The sequence below is a fragment of the Mytilus trossulus genome, chromosome 12 (genome assembly GCF_036588685.1).
Source record: "Mytilus trossulus isolate FHL-02 chromosome 12, PNRI_Mtr1.1.1.hap1, whole genome shotgun sequence".
In the NCBI taxonomy this organism is placed as follows: domain Eukaryota; kingdom Metazoa; phylum Mollusca; class Bivalvia; order Mytilida; family Mytilidae; genus Mytilus; species Mytilus trossulus.
In genome coordinates, this window is record NC_086384.1 from 51,300,105 (window position 1) to 51,314,163 (window position 14,059).

Sequence of the window (14,059 nt, forward strand, 5' to 3'; positions counted from 1 at the left end):
CAAAGATTTTTAAAAATGAATATTAGGTTAAGACAACAATCAGCAGAAAGTCATATCCAATACTTTTTTTGTGCTTTTAAGAATAAATGTGATTACAATTACCAGATAAAATTCTCTTACAACAAAAACAATACCAAGTCAAAACAGAAGCAGGCAATGAAGGCTTCATGACCTCCAAAAATTATCTGTATTTTTGATTTTGTTATGTGCTTATTATTATATTTTTTTTCAGTTACTTTATAGAGGAGCTAGCTGGTTCATTGACATACTTAGTAAGCTTGAACATAAGTTTCTGTTACAATGATGGACAGCCTTGTAACATTATAGCCTCAGTATTGGAGAACACACTGTTGCCAAGAGATTTGTGTGCATGGAACACTGACTACCTCATTCCTGGTAAGATTACCTTATTCTATGCATCAATACACCTTATCACTATTTGTCTGCCATTACTGGACATCGCAAAGATTCTCGTATAATTTTTACATCACAATTGAAAATCTCTCACAGATTCTCGGGGTCAAGGATCTCAGATTCTCAAACAAACATATGGTGTATGCCCAATTATTGGACTAAATGACTTTTTCATGTATTAATGTTTTGAGTTGTTCAATTTCATGTATAACTATATGCTTGTTTATGTTGTATAATGTATGATGATATTTTTTTTAAATATTGAAGTATTAAACATAAATATGCAAATAAAATGTTTTTAAATGTTTGTTTTGTAGGCTTTTCACTGAACACTTGGCTGACAGATAATTTCCCCACAGTTGGACATCCATTACCAGAATATGCTGTTGAACTCCTGTTTGAACAGTTAGGGATCTCACAGTATCGTCCTTCTACACAGTGTAGTGAAACAGCTTTATACATGTCTATACCACCTGGAGAATGGCTTAATGGTATAATATCTTGCAAATATACACCCAAGTTTAACAAAATTGTAGAATTTCAGTTGTCATAAGAAATTGTAGGCAAAGTCTAAAATCACATAACAAGGGGGGAAATTAAAGCTGATGAATAGTTTTGTAAAAACGGCCCGACTGCTTATAAAGGCTCCGTGTTGAAGGCCGTACTTTAACCTATAATGGTTTAATTTTTAAATTGTTATTTGGATGGAGAGTTGTCTCATTGGCACTCACACCACATCTTTCTATATCTAAGTAATAAGTTATGTTGTTCTTTTCAAATGTTAGATTGTCTTGTATATGATATCTTTTTTTATTTTTAGTAACTTGGAGATAGCAAAAAATGCTTTGAATCTACCTACATTTAAGGCAGAATTTACATTAGTATGCCTAAATTTTCATATTAACCTAATGGCAAACTTTGAAGTTTAATTGCAAAATTAAATTTAATGGCAGATAATCATATGTTTTCTTCAGATTGTCCACTGAGCACCACTATCCCAGACCTAGATCCCAGCTACACAGGTATTGCCTGTCATGTGACCAGTATGTGTACAGGTGTCGACTGCTGTGTGACCTCTACAGTATTAGATAGGTCATTCAATGTCAAGGTTGAGCTGGCCCCTTGTGACTACATCCTGACTATTGGTATTGATGATTTTGTATACAGTTTATCACTGGAAGAGTTTAGAATGGGTAGGTACAAAACTTATAAAAGGAGGCAGAAGGGATACAGGGAACTTCATTTTTGTCGAGCTTGTGGCTTTTGTCCCAAAAGCATCCTACATTCTGTCAGCGTTGTCTGCAGTGTCGTCCTTAAATATTTACTCTGTAGTTAAGTTTTTGAAATTTTAATAACTTTCATAAATTATCCTGGATTTCTACCAAACTTGGACAGAAGTTTGTTTCTGATCATACGATATTATCCAGAAGTTAATTGTGTAAGAAAAAATAAAAATCTCTTTATCCTTATTTTACTGATAAATTGTCTTAATTAGTTTTTCTGCCAGTGAACATTAAATTCACTCTGTGGTTATAGTTTTAAATAATAAATGAAAACCATATATGACAAACACCCACAAATAACAACCACTGAACTACAGGCTTCCTAACTTGGTCCTGATGCCTGTATTTTGGTCTTGTGTCCTTGTTGGTTTGGTAGATACCTTATAGAGGGCCAGAGTTAATAAGTTAAGCTCTACTGGGTTATCCAGAATAAGTTTTCTCATAAAATTGTATGGCTCTTTCAACATTTTAGATTGTTGGTATTAGTCAAATGTATACTTACGAATTATTGGCTTAATTTTTTTTAAGGTGAACAGCAACAGTTTTCTTTAGGAGGTGTTGTTAACATTATGTAAGTATTCTTTTCTATTTCTATTATATTTTTATTTCCCATTCCGTATTGATACTTTATCTGGACAATTCTATGTCTTTTCTAATGGTTTGAATCGTTAGATTGTGTTGATTTTAAGTCGATTTTTAGGACTGATAATTAAGTAATAGAATGATTGAATTGAACATTAAGGTACACAATTTGTCAATCTATTGATACAATAACAGTTAACTTTATAAAATGACCCTAACAATAGCATTGATTGTTATTGATGGAACTTCAATTCTTATTTCTATTAAAGATAATACTGTGGATTTATCTTGATGAGTTTTCATGCATTTCATGATAAAAAAAAAAGGGCCCTATTAAAATCTGTAGAAAAAATCAAACATTTTATTAGTAAAATCCAAATCAAAGAAACTCACAGAATGGCGTATAAAACAATTTAGTTTAAACATATTTTATTTGCTGAATTAAAGCAAAATTGATAAGACACAAGTAAATCATACTTATGAAGTCTTCTCCATTATAAAACAATATTTATTTCGCCCATTTATATTTGACATCTTTGTTCTACCTATTTATCACTAACTATTTTTAGGTTTGTGGTGTATGATTTAGCAGCATCTAACTACTATCTGATGTCAATGAACATTACTATCTGTACAGAAAGTATGGCACCTTGTGAGCAGACGTTCATTGTCCTGGATAATGTCCTACTACCGAAAAGACAATGTGAATGGAATGCAACTTTTGTGAATCCAAGTATGTTTACCTTATAACATAGAAAAACACTTTTGAACAAAATATTGTAAAGTGGAAAAAAATTATCAGATTAATGCATAAGAAACAGTTTGACACTTAATTTTTAGCTCACCTGACCTGAAAGGTCAAGTGAGCTTTTCTCATCACTTGGCGTCCGTCGTCCGTCGTCCGTAAACTTTTACAAAAATCTTCTCCTCTGAAACTACTGGGCCAAATTTAACCAAACTTGGCCACAATCATCCTTGGGGTATCTAGTTTTAAAAATGTGTCCGGTGACCTGGCCATCCAACCAAGATGGCCGCCATGGCTAAAAAAAGAACACAGGGGTAAAATGTAGATTTTGGCTTATATCTTTGAAACCAAAACATTTAGAGCAAATCTGACATGGGGTAAAATTGTTGATCAGGTCAAGATCTATCTGCCCGTAAATTTTTAGACGAATCGGACAACCTGTTGTTGGGTTGCTGCCCCTGAATTGGTTATTTTAAGGAAATTTTGCAGTTTTTGGCTCTTATCTTGAATACTATTATAGATAGAGATAAACTGTAAACAGCACTAATGTTCAGCAAAGTAAGACCTACAAATAAGTCAACATGACCAAAATTGTCAGTCAACCCCTTAAGGAGTTATTGCCCTTTATAGTCAATTTTTAACAACTTTTCGTCATTTTTTGTAACTTGTACAAAAATCTTCTTCTCTGAAACTACATGGCCAAATTTAACCAAACTTGGCCACAATTATCATTGTGGTATATAGTTTTGAAAATGTGTCCGATGACCCTGCCTACAAAACAAAATGGCCGACATGGCTAAAATTAGAACATAGTGGTAAAATGCAGTTTTTGATTTATATCTTTGAAACTAAGACATTTAGGGCAAATCTTTCAAGATGTAAATGTCCATCAGAATAAGATCTATCCCCTCACAAATTTTCAGATGAATCCGACAACTCGTTGTTGGGTTGCTGCCCTAAAATTGTTAATTTTAAGGAAATTTTGCAGGTTTTGGTTATTATCTTGAATACTATTATAGATAGAGATAAACTGTAAACAGCAATACTGTTCAGCAAAGTAAGATCTACAAATAAGTCAACATGATCAAAATTGTTAGAGGACCCCTTTAGGAGTTATTGCCCTTTATAGTCAATATTGAACAACTTTTCATCATTTTTGTAACTTGTACAAAAATATTCTTCTCTAAAACTATGGGCCAAATTTAAACAAACTTGGCCACAATCATTACTAGGGTATCTATTTTAAAAAGTGTCTCATGACCCACCTACCAACCAAGATGACCAACATCAGTAAATACAGTAACAGGTGAGCGACACAGGCTCTTGAGAGCCTCTAGTTTTTTTTTTCCACTGCATATAAATTTAGTAGGTGAGCTTAAAGCCTTTTTTGACTGGGACAAACTATGGGGTAAATTGTTTAGTTGGTTATTGAATGTGCTCTGTATTTTTGGGTCCAAAAACTACCAAATATTGCCTGGAATGTATTGTTTTGCATGAAAGAAGGGTTTTCCTGTGACATCACAACTGTATTCATTGTGCAACAATGGGTGAAAAAAATACCAGTTTTTTTATATTTTTTTTAAACCTGAGCTTTAAATCGGCTATAAATGTAAATGTTGTATATTTCATCAAAAGTTCAGGCAAATAAGACCTGTATTACACCTTTATACAAAATGACCCATTATTTTCAAAGTTATGATATAATTCATCATTTTAATTGATTATTTTTAAATGTTCTCTTGTTGTGTTCTGTTTTATGATTGCTCCCGAAAAATAGAAGTATTTTGTTTTTTGTCCATAGATTTACGAGTTTTGAACAGCGGTATACTACTGTTGCCGTTATTTATATATAGAAATCACTTTGTCTGTCCTTTTCTTTGTGTCAAACAAGAGGTTTTTGGATGATAACTTCAGTGTCCTTTGCTTGATATAGGAATAAAAGTTATAACTATAGAGATGACGAAGAATCCTTTTGATTAAATGGTGAGCAGGTCGTCAAGGTCAAATATTTGAGTTAATCTTTTGTAGATAAATGTGCATTATTCTTTTAAAAGAAAATGATCTAAATAAATTTGAAAGTCTCCAGTTATTTGATATTGAACTTTTAAATGGGTTTTTTTTCAGCATTTTCTCTAACTAACTGGATGATAAAGAATGGTGTGACAGCACCATTACCCGGCTTTGCTATAGCCATATTGCTGGATGATCTTGCTGTGTCACCCTGTCTTTTATCAAGTTCATGTGACAGAGGGAGAAGTCCTTATAATAAAGAAGTTACAGATGGATGGAGAAATGGTAAGTCCCTCTTAATATAAGTATATAGAGTGATTTTGATAGTAACAAGGGATGAAATTTAGTTATCATCTTAAAACCGTGCATGGCCAAAATTGGGACCATGAAAGGCTTCCAAAACGGTCATATATTCCGGTCATTTGTATAATGTCCGGTAAAAGTCCGGCTGGCCAAAGCATGAAACGGTCATATACTTTTTAGTTTCAAAGGCTTTTTCGGTCATTTTAACATATAAATTCACGATCTTTTTGACCCAACCTTTTACCTTTAACAGCCATACATTTACAGTCATAAAAGTGACATGATGATTAATTACTATCAATACAACCCCTACTTCAATACTTTCTAATTTTAATCAAAGGCTAATTAGTTGTTGGACAGCTGAAAACTACCTGTTCAGGTGACAGGTAAACTATTTTCAGTACCGGACATCGTATAAATTAATCGGTCCATTCACATTTATTTTGTTACATTCCAGCGGTTTGTAAACTAATTGATTTAGTCCAAAAGATAAAAATTATAATAAATAAATTTATAAACATGATTTGATGAAACATTTAAAAAGGTTTTAAATGAAAAATCGTCAGAACTACGTTGTATGAACAAGAACATGTGTGCGCATGTACACAGGTGGGAAATTTAATTATGCATCCTACATTTCTTCAAAAATGCTAAAACTATCATTGATAACTGTATATAACGTTCATTTCAAGTATTTTGTTGAAGAAATAACGTGGAAAGAGCTTCTTCACTTAGTCGTGCTATGTAAACAAACACGGATTTTACGTATCCGTTTATGGTCCATGTTTTACCATTGTCAAGTCAACATCCTGTTTTGAAAAATGTTACTTTGAAAACGAAAATAAAGTTCAAGACAACATCATTTTGCACAAATAAAGAGTCTTATGCAGATATGAGCACGCTGATGTGCACACTTTGAATGATGCAATGCCAATTTTAACAGTTTATGTCAGAACATCAAATTCATATCAAAGTAAAGTTTGATATTGTTTTTAATCTAATGTCAATCATTGGGATGGCCATCTGTCTGATTACCATAATTTCTTTTTGTGACTTAGTCTTAGGGAATCAAATCCAGATTAGATATAAAATGTCTGGCTGGCTCAGAAAAATTTTGGAAGCCCTGGGACCATGTACCGTTTTATACTTCTGAAAAGGTAAAATTTTAAACCATTTTTTGGTACTGTACCTTTTTCTATAACATCTGCACACAATTATTAAATATTGTCTTTTTGTCTTGCATTTTCAGTTTGCCATGAGGATCTGAATGTGACCTTGACCCCTATAGCAGAAGATGACCATGTGACATGTATATTCAACTGTTACACTTCAACCTGTTGTTATGAGGTGGACGGTATTGACCGTAGCATCATGTCCAGTGTAACAATAAACACTTGTAAATCAGAGATGAGACTGACCATAGAGAGAATAACACAGACAGTATCACTACAAGATTACAGCTTTGGTAAGTTCTCCTTATATTGTTGACCCACTATATAAGGATGGTGTTTTGTGTCTTAGCTTCAAAAGGTGACAGTTTGTGTCAAGATGTTCTAGAGCTTCTTGAGGTGACTGTTTGTGTCCAGTTTCTCAGAGCTGTGTAAGATGGCTGTTAGTACTCAGTGTTTTTTAAGGTGACTGTGTGTGTCAAGATGACAAATGGATCAATATCTGCCTTTCATTTAAATTAGGATGTAATGGTAGCAATTTCTTCATGTCTATATAAACTATATTGTAGACTTGGATATGTATAACAGCTTGTTTTGAAGCTGAGACATTATGAATAAGGAGATGTGGTATGATTGCCAATGAGATATCTATCCACCAGAGTTCAAAATGGTGCGGATGAAAGCATTTATAGGTTATCAATGAGAAAAACCAAAACTGTATTGTCATCTATAAACATGAAAATGTGAAACAATTTAAACTAGAAAATATAACTGCCTAATTAATAGGATACAATTTTCAAACAATAACGACAGACATGTACCAAGGACAAATTAAAGAATAACAAACTCCTAGCTTGGGACATGCATATAGAATGTGTCAGGGTTAAACATATGTGTGAGCTCACAACTTTTTCTTTTCTCTTTTAGGTTCAGCAGCCAGATTTTCATTATTTGGTGTCTTTAGGATAGAGTAAGTATGATGTAATTCATATGTTTTTGGGGAACGATTGTATAAAAGCAATCAAACCCTGTGGTTCTGATTTTGATATTTAAATCTTCAAAAGTTTATCACTACATTTCAGATACTGTGGATTCATTTATTTTCGTGGATATCAATTTTCGTGGATTGCTGAAAACTTGCATATTTGATGATATTGAATTACATGGTTTTGTCAATCTCTGTATACAAAGCCTATCGAAAAGATGATATTCCTTGAACATTTGATTTCGTGGTTCCACTGTACCCACGAAATCAACAAAAATTGGTATCCAACGAATAATAATGAATCCACAGTACACATAAAAAAAAGTGGATTGATTATAACGTTCTAAACATCCTATCCCTGAACATTTCCAGAAATTTATCAATGAAACATTTGCTCAGATAATCAAGTTACAAAATGATGTTATACTTGTCAAGAAAATTACTTTTGCAATGTGTAGGAATTTAATATCTATCCTTAAAACATAAATGATGTAATTTTTAAAGTCATCTTTAAAATTTATAGTAATCTTCCTTTTTTTAGAATTGTAGTTGACTCAACCACAACCAATGCAATACATAATTTTACTTCCACTAATGATTGAATCTTTACACTTTTAGAACTTACAATAATTTTGATTATTAGTTAATGTATAACAATTTCATACATGTATATCATATACATCAAATGATACATTGAATAATCATACATTTAGGGATCAAAAAGAAGTATAAAATGATATCACATATGTTTTTGTTTTTAGTTATACAATCTACGACCTTGAGTCAGAACACAACTATCTGATATACATGACCTTGAGTACATGTTTTGAATACAGTGGAACCTGTATGTTTACAACAACCATCTTTAATGGATTCAAACTACCAAAGGAGATCTGTACATCAGGGACAACAAGACTAGATACATCATGTTAGTATATGATGATAAAATACTGTGAAACCATGAAACAAACAGAAATGAATATTTTGTTCAGAGTAAATTTGCAATAATATTGATTTTATTTGAATTATGCAAATTAAAGAATAATCAATTTTCACTGTTCTCTTTTTTTTCCCAAAATTTTTTTTTCTAGCAATTTAGTTTATTAGGATCTGTTCAATTTATAGCAATCTTGTTATAGATTTTAATTACTGATCTCATATTGATAAAATAAAAATATTTTTCAGTTGACTTTGAGACATGGCTAGCATCTAAAGATTTACCCAGCACAACCATCCCTCTACCAGAATGGGCTGCCACTCAGCTTGTAGAAGAACTAGGTGTGGCCAAGTATGTCTCCACGACAGAGTGTTACAATCTGAAATCTCCATTTATTGAAGCAGATGCAGTTAATGGATGGAAAAATGGTATTTTTTTTTATATTTCTTTAAAACATAAAAGTTTAAAATTATTAATACTTAAAGAACATGTACTTGTATATGTGCAAAATAAGTTGACTTTTTTAATCCTATTACTGCTATTGACTCAGAATACTGTAAACTAACTATTTTTTGTGGATACTTTATTTACATTTAGCCCTTTCTAGTCCACCTATCAAATTTGATATTAACAGTTTCTACTTCACCTGATGAAGTTTAATAAGAAAGGATTTAAAATTGTTGTTTTTGTGACTATTTAAATTCCTGATATTTCTAGTATAGTAAACTAGTAGATTTACAGTAATATGCATCAGTTTTCATTTTGGTAGGTCTCCTTAACTTCAGTTTAAACATTTGTAAGAACATTTTTTTCTTTGATTATTTTCAGATTGTGTCAATACTTCCAACACCCCTGTCTTTGATTCTGGAACCTCACGTCTTGTCTGTAGTCCATACCTGTCAACCTCTGAAAATGAAAAGTCAGGTCATGACCTGCATTGAGAAAAAAAATCTCAGGTCATAACGCGTACGACATTTTGCGGGCTCAATTGAAGAACAAAAATATGTTTACATATAATTTATATAGTCAATATGTATATGAAACAGTTAGAACATGTATACAAGTTTATTTCAGACTATTGTTATATTCCATAGTAGCAGACTTGGCATTCTTTAAAAGAACTGCACTTGGTTTCAGTTCATAGCAATGCAAATGTGTATTCATTTTACAAGAAAGAAGAGCACACAGTGTATCCTTATTAAGATCAGCCCTAAACTCTGTAGCTATTTTCTTTACTAAAGAAAATGCCCTCTCACTGTCTGCATTGCTGTTTGGCAAAACCAGTAATGTTTAAGCTAGTTTTGACAAAACAAAAAATCTTTGCTTGTTAAGAAAAATGTCATGCAACTTGGACATTTCTCCCCAAAATGTAGCAATGTCAGTTTCAGGGGAAGTGCAAAGTGGAAGTTCATCTAATGGGGTCAACTGATAGTCACTGAACTCATCTTGTAGCTTGTTGAAAATATCGTTACGTAGCTCAGGTAAACAGTCCAACATTTTGACTTTTGGTTACATTGAAAAAGACCGATAAAACCGAAAGTTGTATTACTTCTAAATACCAGAAACAATTCCGGTCAGAAATCCGGGTGAAACGGGTAATGTTAGAAATTCCCAGGACCCGCCGGGTAAAGAAAAACTCCCGGGTGAGAGGTGAAAATAACGGGTGTCACCCGCAAAAAACGGGTGAGTTGACAGGTATGGTAGTCAATCAGAATAATATGTAACAGCTTCATTTTTGAAAGATTCCTAACTTCCGAAGCTTCATTTTGAGATTTTTGTAGGAACATCTTTTCCTTTTATTTCAGATTGTGTCAATGTTACCAACACCCACATGTTTGATTCTGGTACCTCACGTCTTGTCTGTAGTATTCCAGTAGGATGTAGTGGCGCCATCTGTTGTATGGATATACCTAGACTAAACAGATCATTGGAAGTGTCCATGCTGATAGAACCATGCACCAACAAACTGTTACTGAAGATAGACAAAATGGAGAATAACCTTCTTCTGTCTGATGTCACATTTGGTAATCACTCATTTTTATGAAGGATAATTCCACTTCACAACACATTGTGGGGAACATTTGAATTCTGAGTCTTTTCAGTCCGATCTTTAAAGGAAATCCTGACTATATTTGTCCTGATTTTTATGAAATGAATGGTTATGGTTTATAGCAGCAATGTCTCTGACCAGTTTTATGGCCATTGCTGATCTACTGTCCCTATGTGAAATATGCTCATTTGAAATATATTTTCTAAGCAAAAGTGAACATTGCATACAAATCTTGATTTTTAATAGCCTTGTTACACAGTCTATAAAATTCTTGTTTGATCAATACATTTTAACCTCTGTTGAGTCAAACTTGGTTGAATCTATTATTTGGATAAGTAGAGTTGATCTAATCATCCTGTTGATTTAGAATTAGTAGAGTCCTATGTATTTAGCATCTTTTGTCTTTGAGTCAAGTTTATTAAATGAAAAGAAAACTTTCAAAGTTAAGAATTATCATTCCTTGATTTTATTTTATTGGATTTGTATTTGGCTTCTACAATCCAAGTATGATGTTACTTTGCATTGTTATAATATTTTAAAATATATATTTTCAGGTGTGCATTACAAGTTTTCTCTGTATGGCATCATCAATATTGAGTAAGTGTATTTATCATATATTTAGTACAAAATACAGCTATTTTGTATATCTAATAAAGGTTCTTTTTTCCAGTCTGTATCACCTACCCTGTATCGCATACCCCGTATCGCATGGTTAAACCCGTATCGCATACCCCTAATACATGGCAAAATCCGTATCTATATCAGATTGTGTCAATACTTCCAACACCCCTGTCTTTGATTCTGGAACCTCACGTCTTGTCTGTAGTCAATCAGAATAATATGTAACAGCTTCATTTTTGAAAGATTCCTAACTTAGGTTTAAAACATCTCTATGTATTTAGTGGTCATGTAAATAAAGTTCAAATATCCTAGAAGTTTGTTACATCATCATTAGAATCTACCAATAAAAATAAGTAGAATATGAAAATAACACATTATAAATTTCATGAATATGACACACTTTTCTATATAAACTTCATCAGGAATACTAAAAGCTGAATATTTGAAAGCCAGTGATGCATGATAACCTTTTAACAGTTCAGAACTATATGATAAAAAAAGGACCTTAACAACAGCCAAATTTGTCTTAGTTCAACTTTGCCTGAAGGAGTTTAAACCTTAGTTTCTTATTTTAGACAAATTTAGAAAATGTATTTGAATTCAGATGTATCTTTTTTTTTTTGAACTAATTTATTAAAGTCATTTTTTTTTTTTTTTTGGCTTAAGAATTTTTTTTCTAAAAATAGGGACATATTGTATGTGACGTCACGAACATCAAGTGTTTACAACAAATTTTTTGGCACACTAAATGCAACTATAAAAAATACAAAACACTCAAAATTATACAATAATAAATGAAAATATATTAAAAAAAACAGATTGTAAGGTAACCTAGGTGCTTTGTATAAATAATTGAGCAGTTATTTTAAAGCTTTGAAACAAGACAATCAGATCAGAAAACAGTTCATATAATATAAAACTCTTCTGTTGAAATATATGATAAAGCGTATAATACATGGCAAAATCCGTATCACATGCCGTATCACCCTCGACCAATATCATCCCTCGGGCCTAAGGGCCCTCGGGCTGATATTGATGTCTCGGGATGATACGGATTTTGCCATGTATTATTCTCTATGTATTTAGTGGTCATGTAAATAAAGTTCAAATATCCTAGAAGTTTGTTACATCATCATTAGAATCTACCAATAAAAATAAGTAGAATATGAAAATAACACATTATAAATTTCATGAATATGACACATTTTTCTATATAAACTTCATCAGGAATACTAAAAGCTGAATATTTGAAAGCCAGTGATGCATGATAACCTTTTAACAGTTCAGAACTATATGATAAAAAAAGGACCTTAACAACAGCCAAATTTGTCTTAGTTCAACTTTGCCTGAAGGAGTTTAAACCTTAGTTTCTTATTTTAGACAAATTTAGAAAAGTTTGTTTTAAATCATTTCAGTGTTGAAATGCTGACTACTGAGCTGTTGATACCCCCATGGATTGATAGTCCACCAATAGACGTATTGACCCAGAGCAAAGTTGCGAATTTGTTCATCAAGTCAACATAGTTAATTTTTAATGAAGTTTTTTTATTCATTCCAGATATACTATTAGAGAAGTAGATTTTGAGGATCAGTATGAGGTCAATATGACCTTGACTGTATGTTTTGATTCTACAACATGTGAAATAGAACATCCTGTATTCATCAACACAATACTTATAAAGGAAGTCTGTAACTGGACATCAGAATTCAAAACTCCTGGTAAGAACAATTTTGATTATTTTTACCTTTTAATAACTCTTTAAGGATTTTTGTTAGACTGCAAGAACCAATATAATAACCAACTATTAGAAAGGCAATGATCTTTTTAAGACATAATATAAGAAGATATGAAAGATTTACAGTTTTATCTGTTCTTTCAATGTATATATGAGGTATATGATTAGTAAACGGTTTATCCCCTGACAGTTCTTAAAAGATGTCTCCATATGTAACAGTTACCACCAGTTGATACACATGTAAGTTCAATAGTGTTTCTAATGTACTGTTATTATTAAGTTGCAATTGTGAAAAGATATTGACAGAAAATGACTCGAGTGTTACAAACATTTATTTTAAATCCTCAGGCGTATTTTCTGTTACTGTGGATTCATTATTATTCGTTGGATACCAATTTTCGTGGATTTCGTGGGAATAGGTGAACCACGAAATTAAATGTTCAACAAATGACAAATTTTCTAAAGGCTTGTATAAAGACTTCAGCAAAACCACGAAATTAAATGTCCACGAATATGCAAGTTTTCCTTCATCCACGAAAATTGGTGCCCACGAAAATAAATAAATCCACAGTATGTGCTCAATTTTTTTTGTAATTTTTCTAAAACTTTATTTTGTATTCCTTTATAAGATTCAAACATTTTATCAATTTCAGATTTTTCCATGAGTTCGTGGTTGTCTGATAGAAATTTAACCATGACCTCTGACCTTAATGACATAAATGCAGATGAACTGTTACAAGATTTGGGACTGACAGATTTCATGGGTAGTACCAGTTTATGTGACCATGGAATTTCACCTTTTAATACTCTGACAAATGGATGGAATAATGGTTAGTTCTAATGTTGTTGTATTATATAGAAAATGATTACTGTGGATTCATTATTACTAATAGGATACCAATTACTCATAGGATACCAATTACTAATAGGATAACAATAACTCATAGGATACTTACTCATAGGATACCAATTACTCATAGGATACCAATAACTAATAGACTACCAATAACTAATAGGATACCAATTAATCATAGGATACCAATAACTAATAGGATACCAATAACTCATAGGATACCAATTACCCATCAGATACCAATTACCCATAGGAGACCAATTACCCATAGGATACCAATTACTCATAGGAGACCAATTACCCATAGGATACCAATTACTCATAGGAGACCAATTACCCATAGGAAACCAATTACTCATAGGATACCAATT

At 32.2% G+C, this 14,059-nt stretch overlaps 1 protein-coding gene across 1 annotated transcript in view; it reads left to right on the forward strand.

Annotated features, from left to right (window-relative positions):
• The window catches only part of LOC134692561 (uncharacterized), a 108,630-nt gene that overhangs the window by 1,115 nt on the left and 93,456 nt on the right, over positions 1–14,059 (forward strand). The window contains exons 2-15 of the mRNA XM_063553018.1: positions 233–396; positions 732–905; positions 1,389–1,607; positions 2,226–2,268; positions 2,849–3,012; positions 5,149–5,319; positions 6,587–6,802; positions 7,434–7,476; positions 8,253–8,419; positions 8,677–8,856; positions 10,234–10,452; positions 11,033–11,075; positions 12,658–12,818; positions 13,489–13,665. Coding sequence (XP_063409088.1) covers positions 233–396; positions 732–905; positions 1,389–1,607; positions 2,226–2,268; positions 2,849–3,012; positions 5,149–5,319; positions 6,587–6,802; positions 7,434–7,476; positions 8,253–8,419; positions 8,677–8,856; positions 10,234–10,452; positions 11,033–11,075; positions 12,658–12,818; positions 13,489–13,665 — 2,141 coding nt within the window. The remainder of the gene's footprint in view (positions 1–232; positions 397–731; positions 906–1,388; positions 1,608–2,225; positions 2,269–2,848; positions 3,013–5,148; positions 5,320–6,586; positions 6,803–7,433; positions 7,477–8,252; positions 8,420–8,676; positions 8,857–10,233; positions 10,453–11,032; positions 11,076–12,657; positions 12,819–13,488; positions 13,666–14,059) is intronic.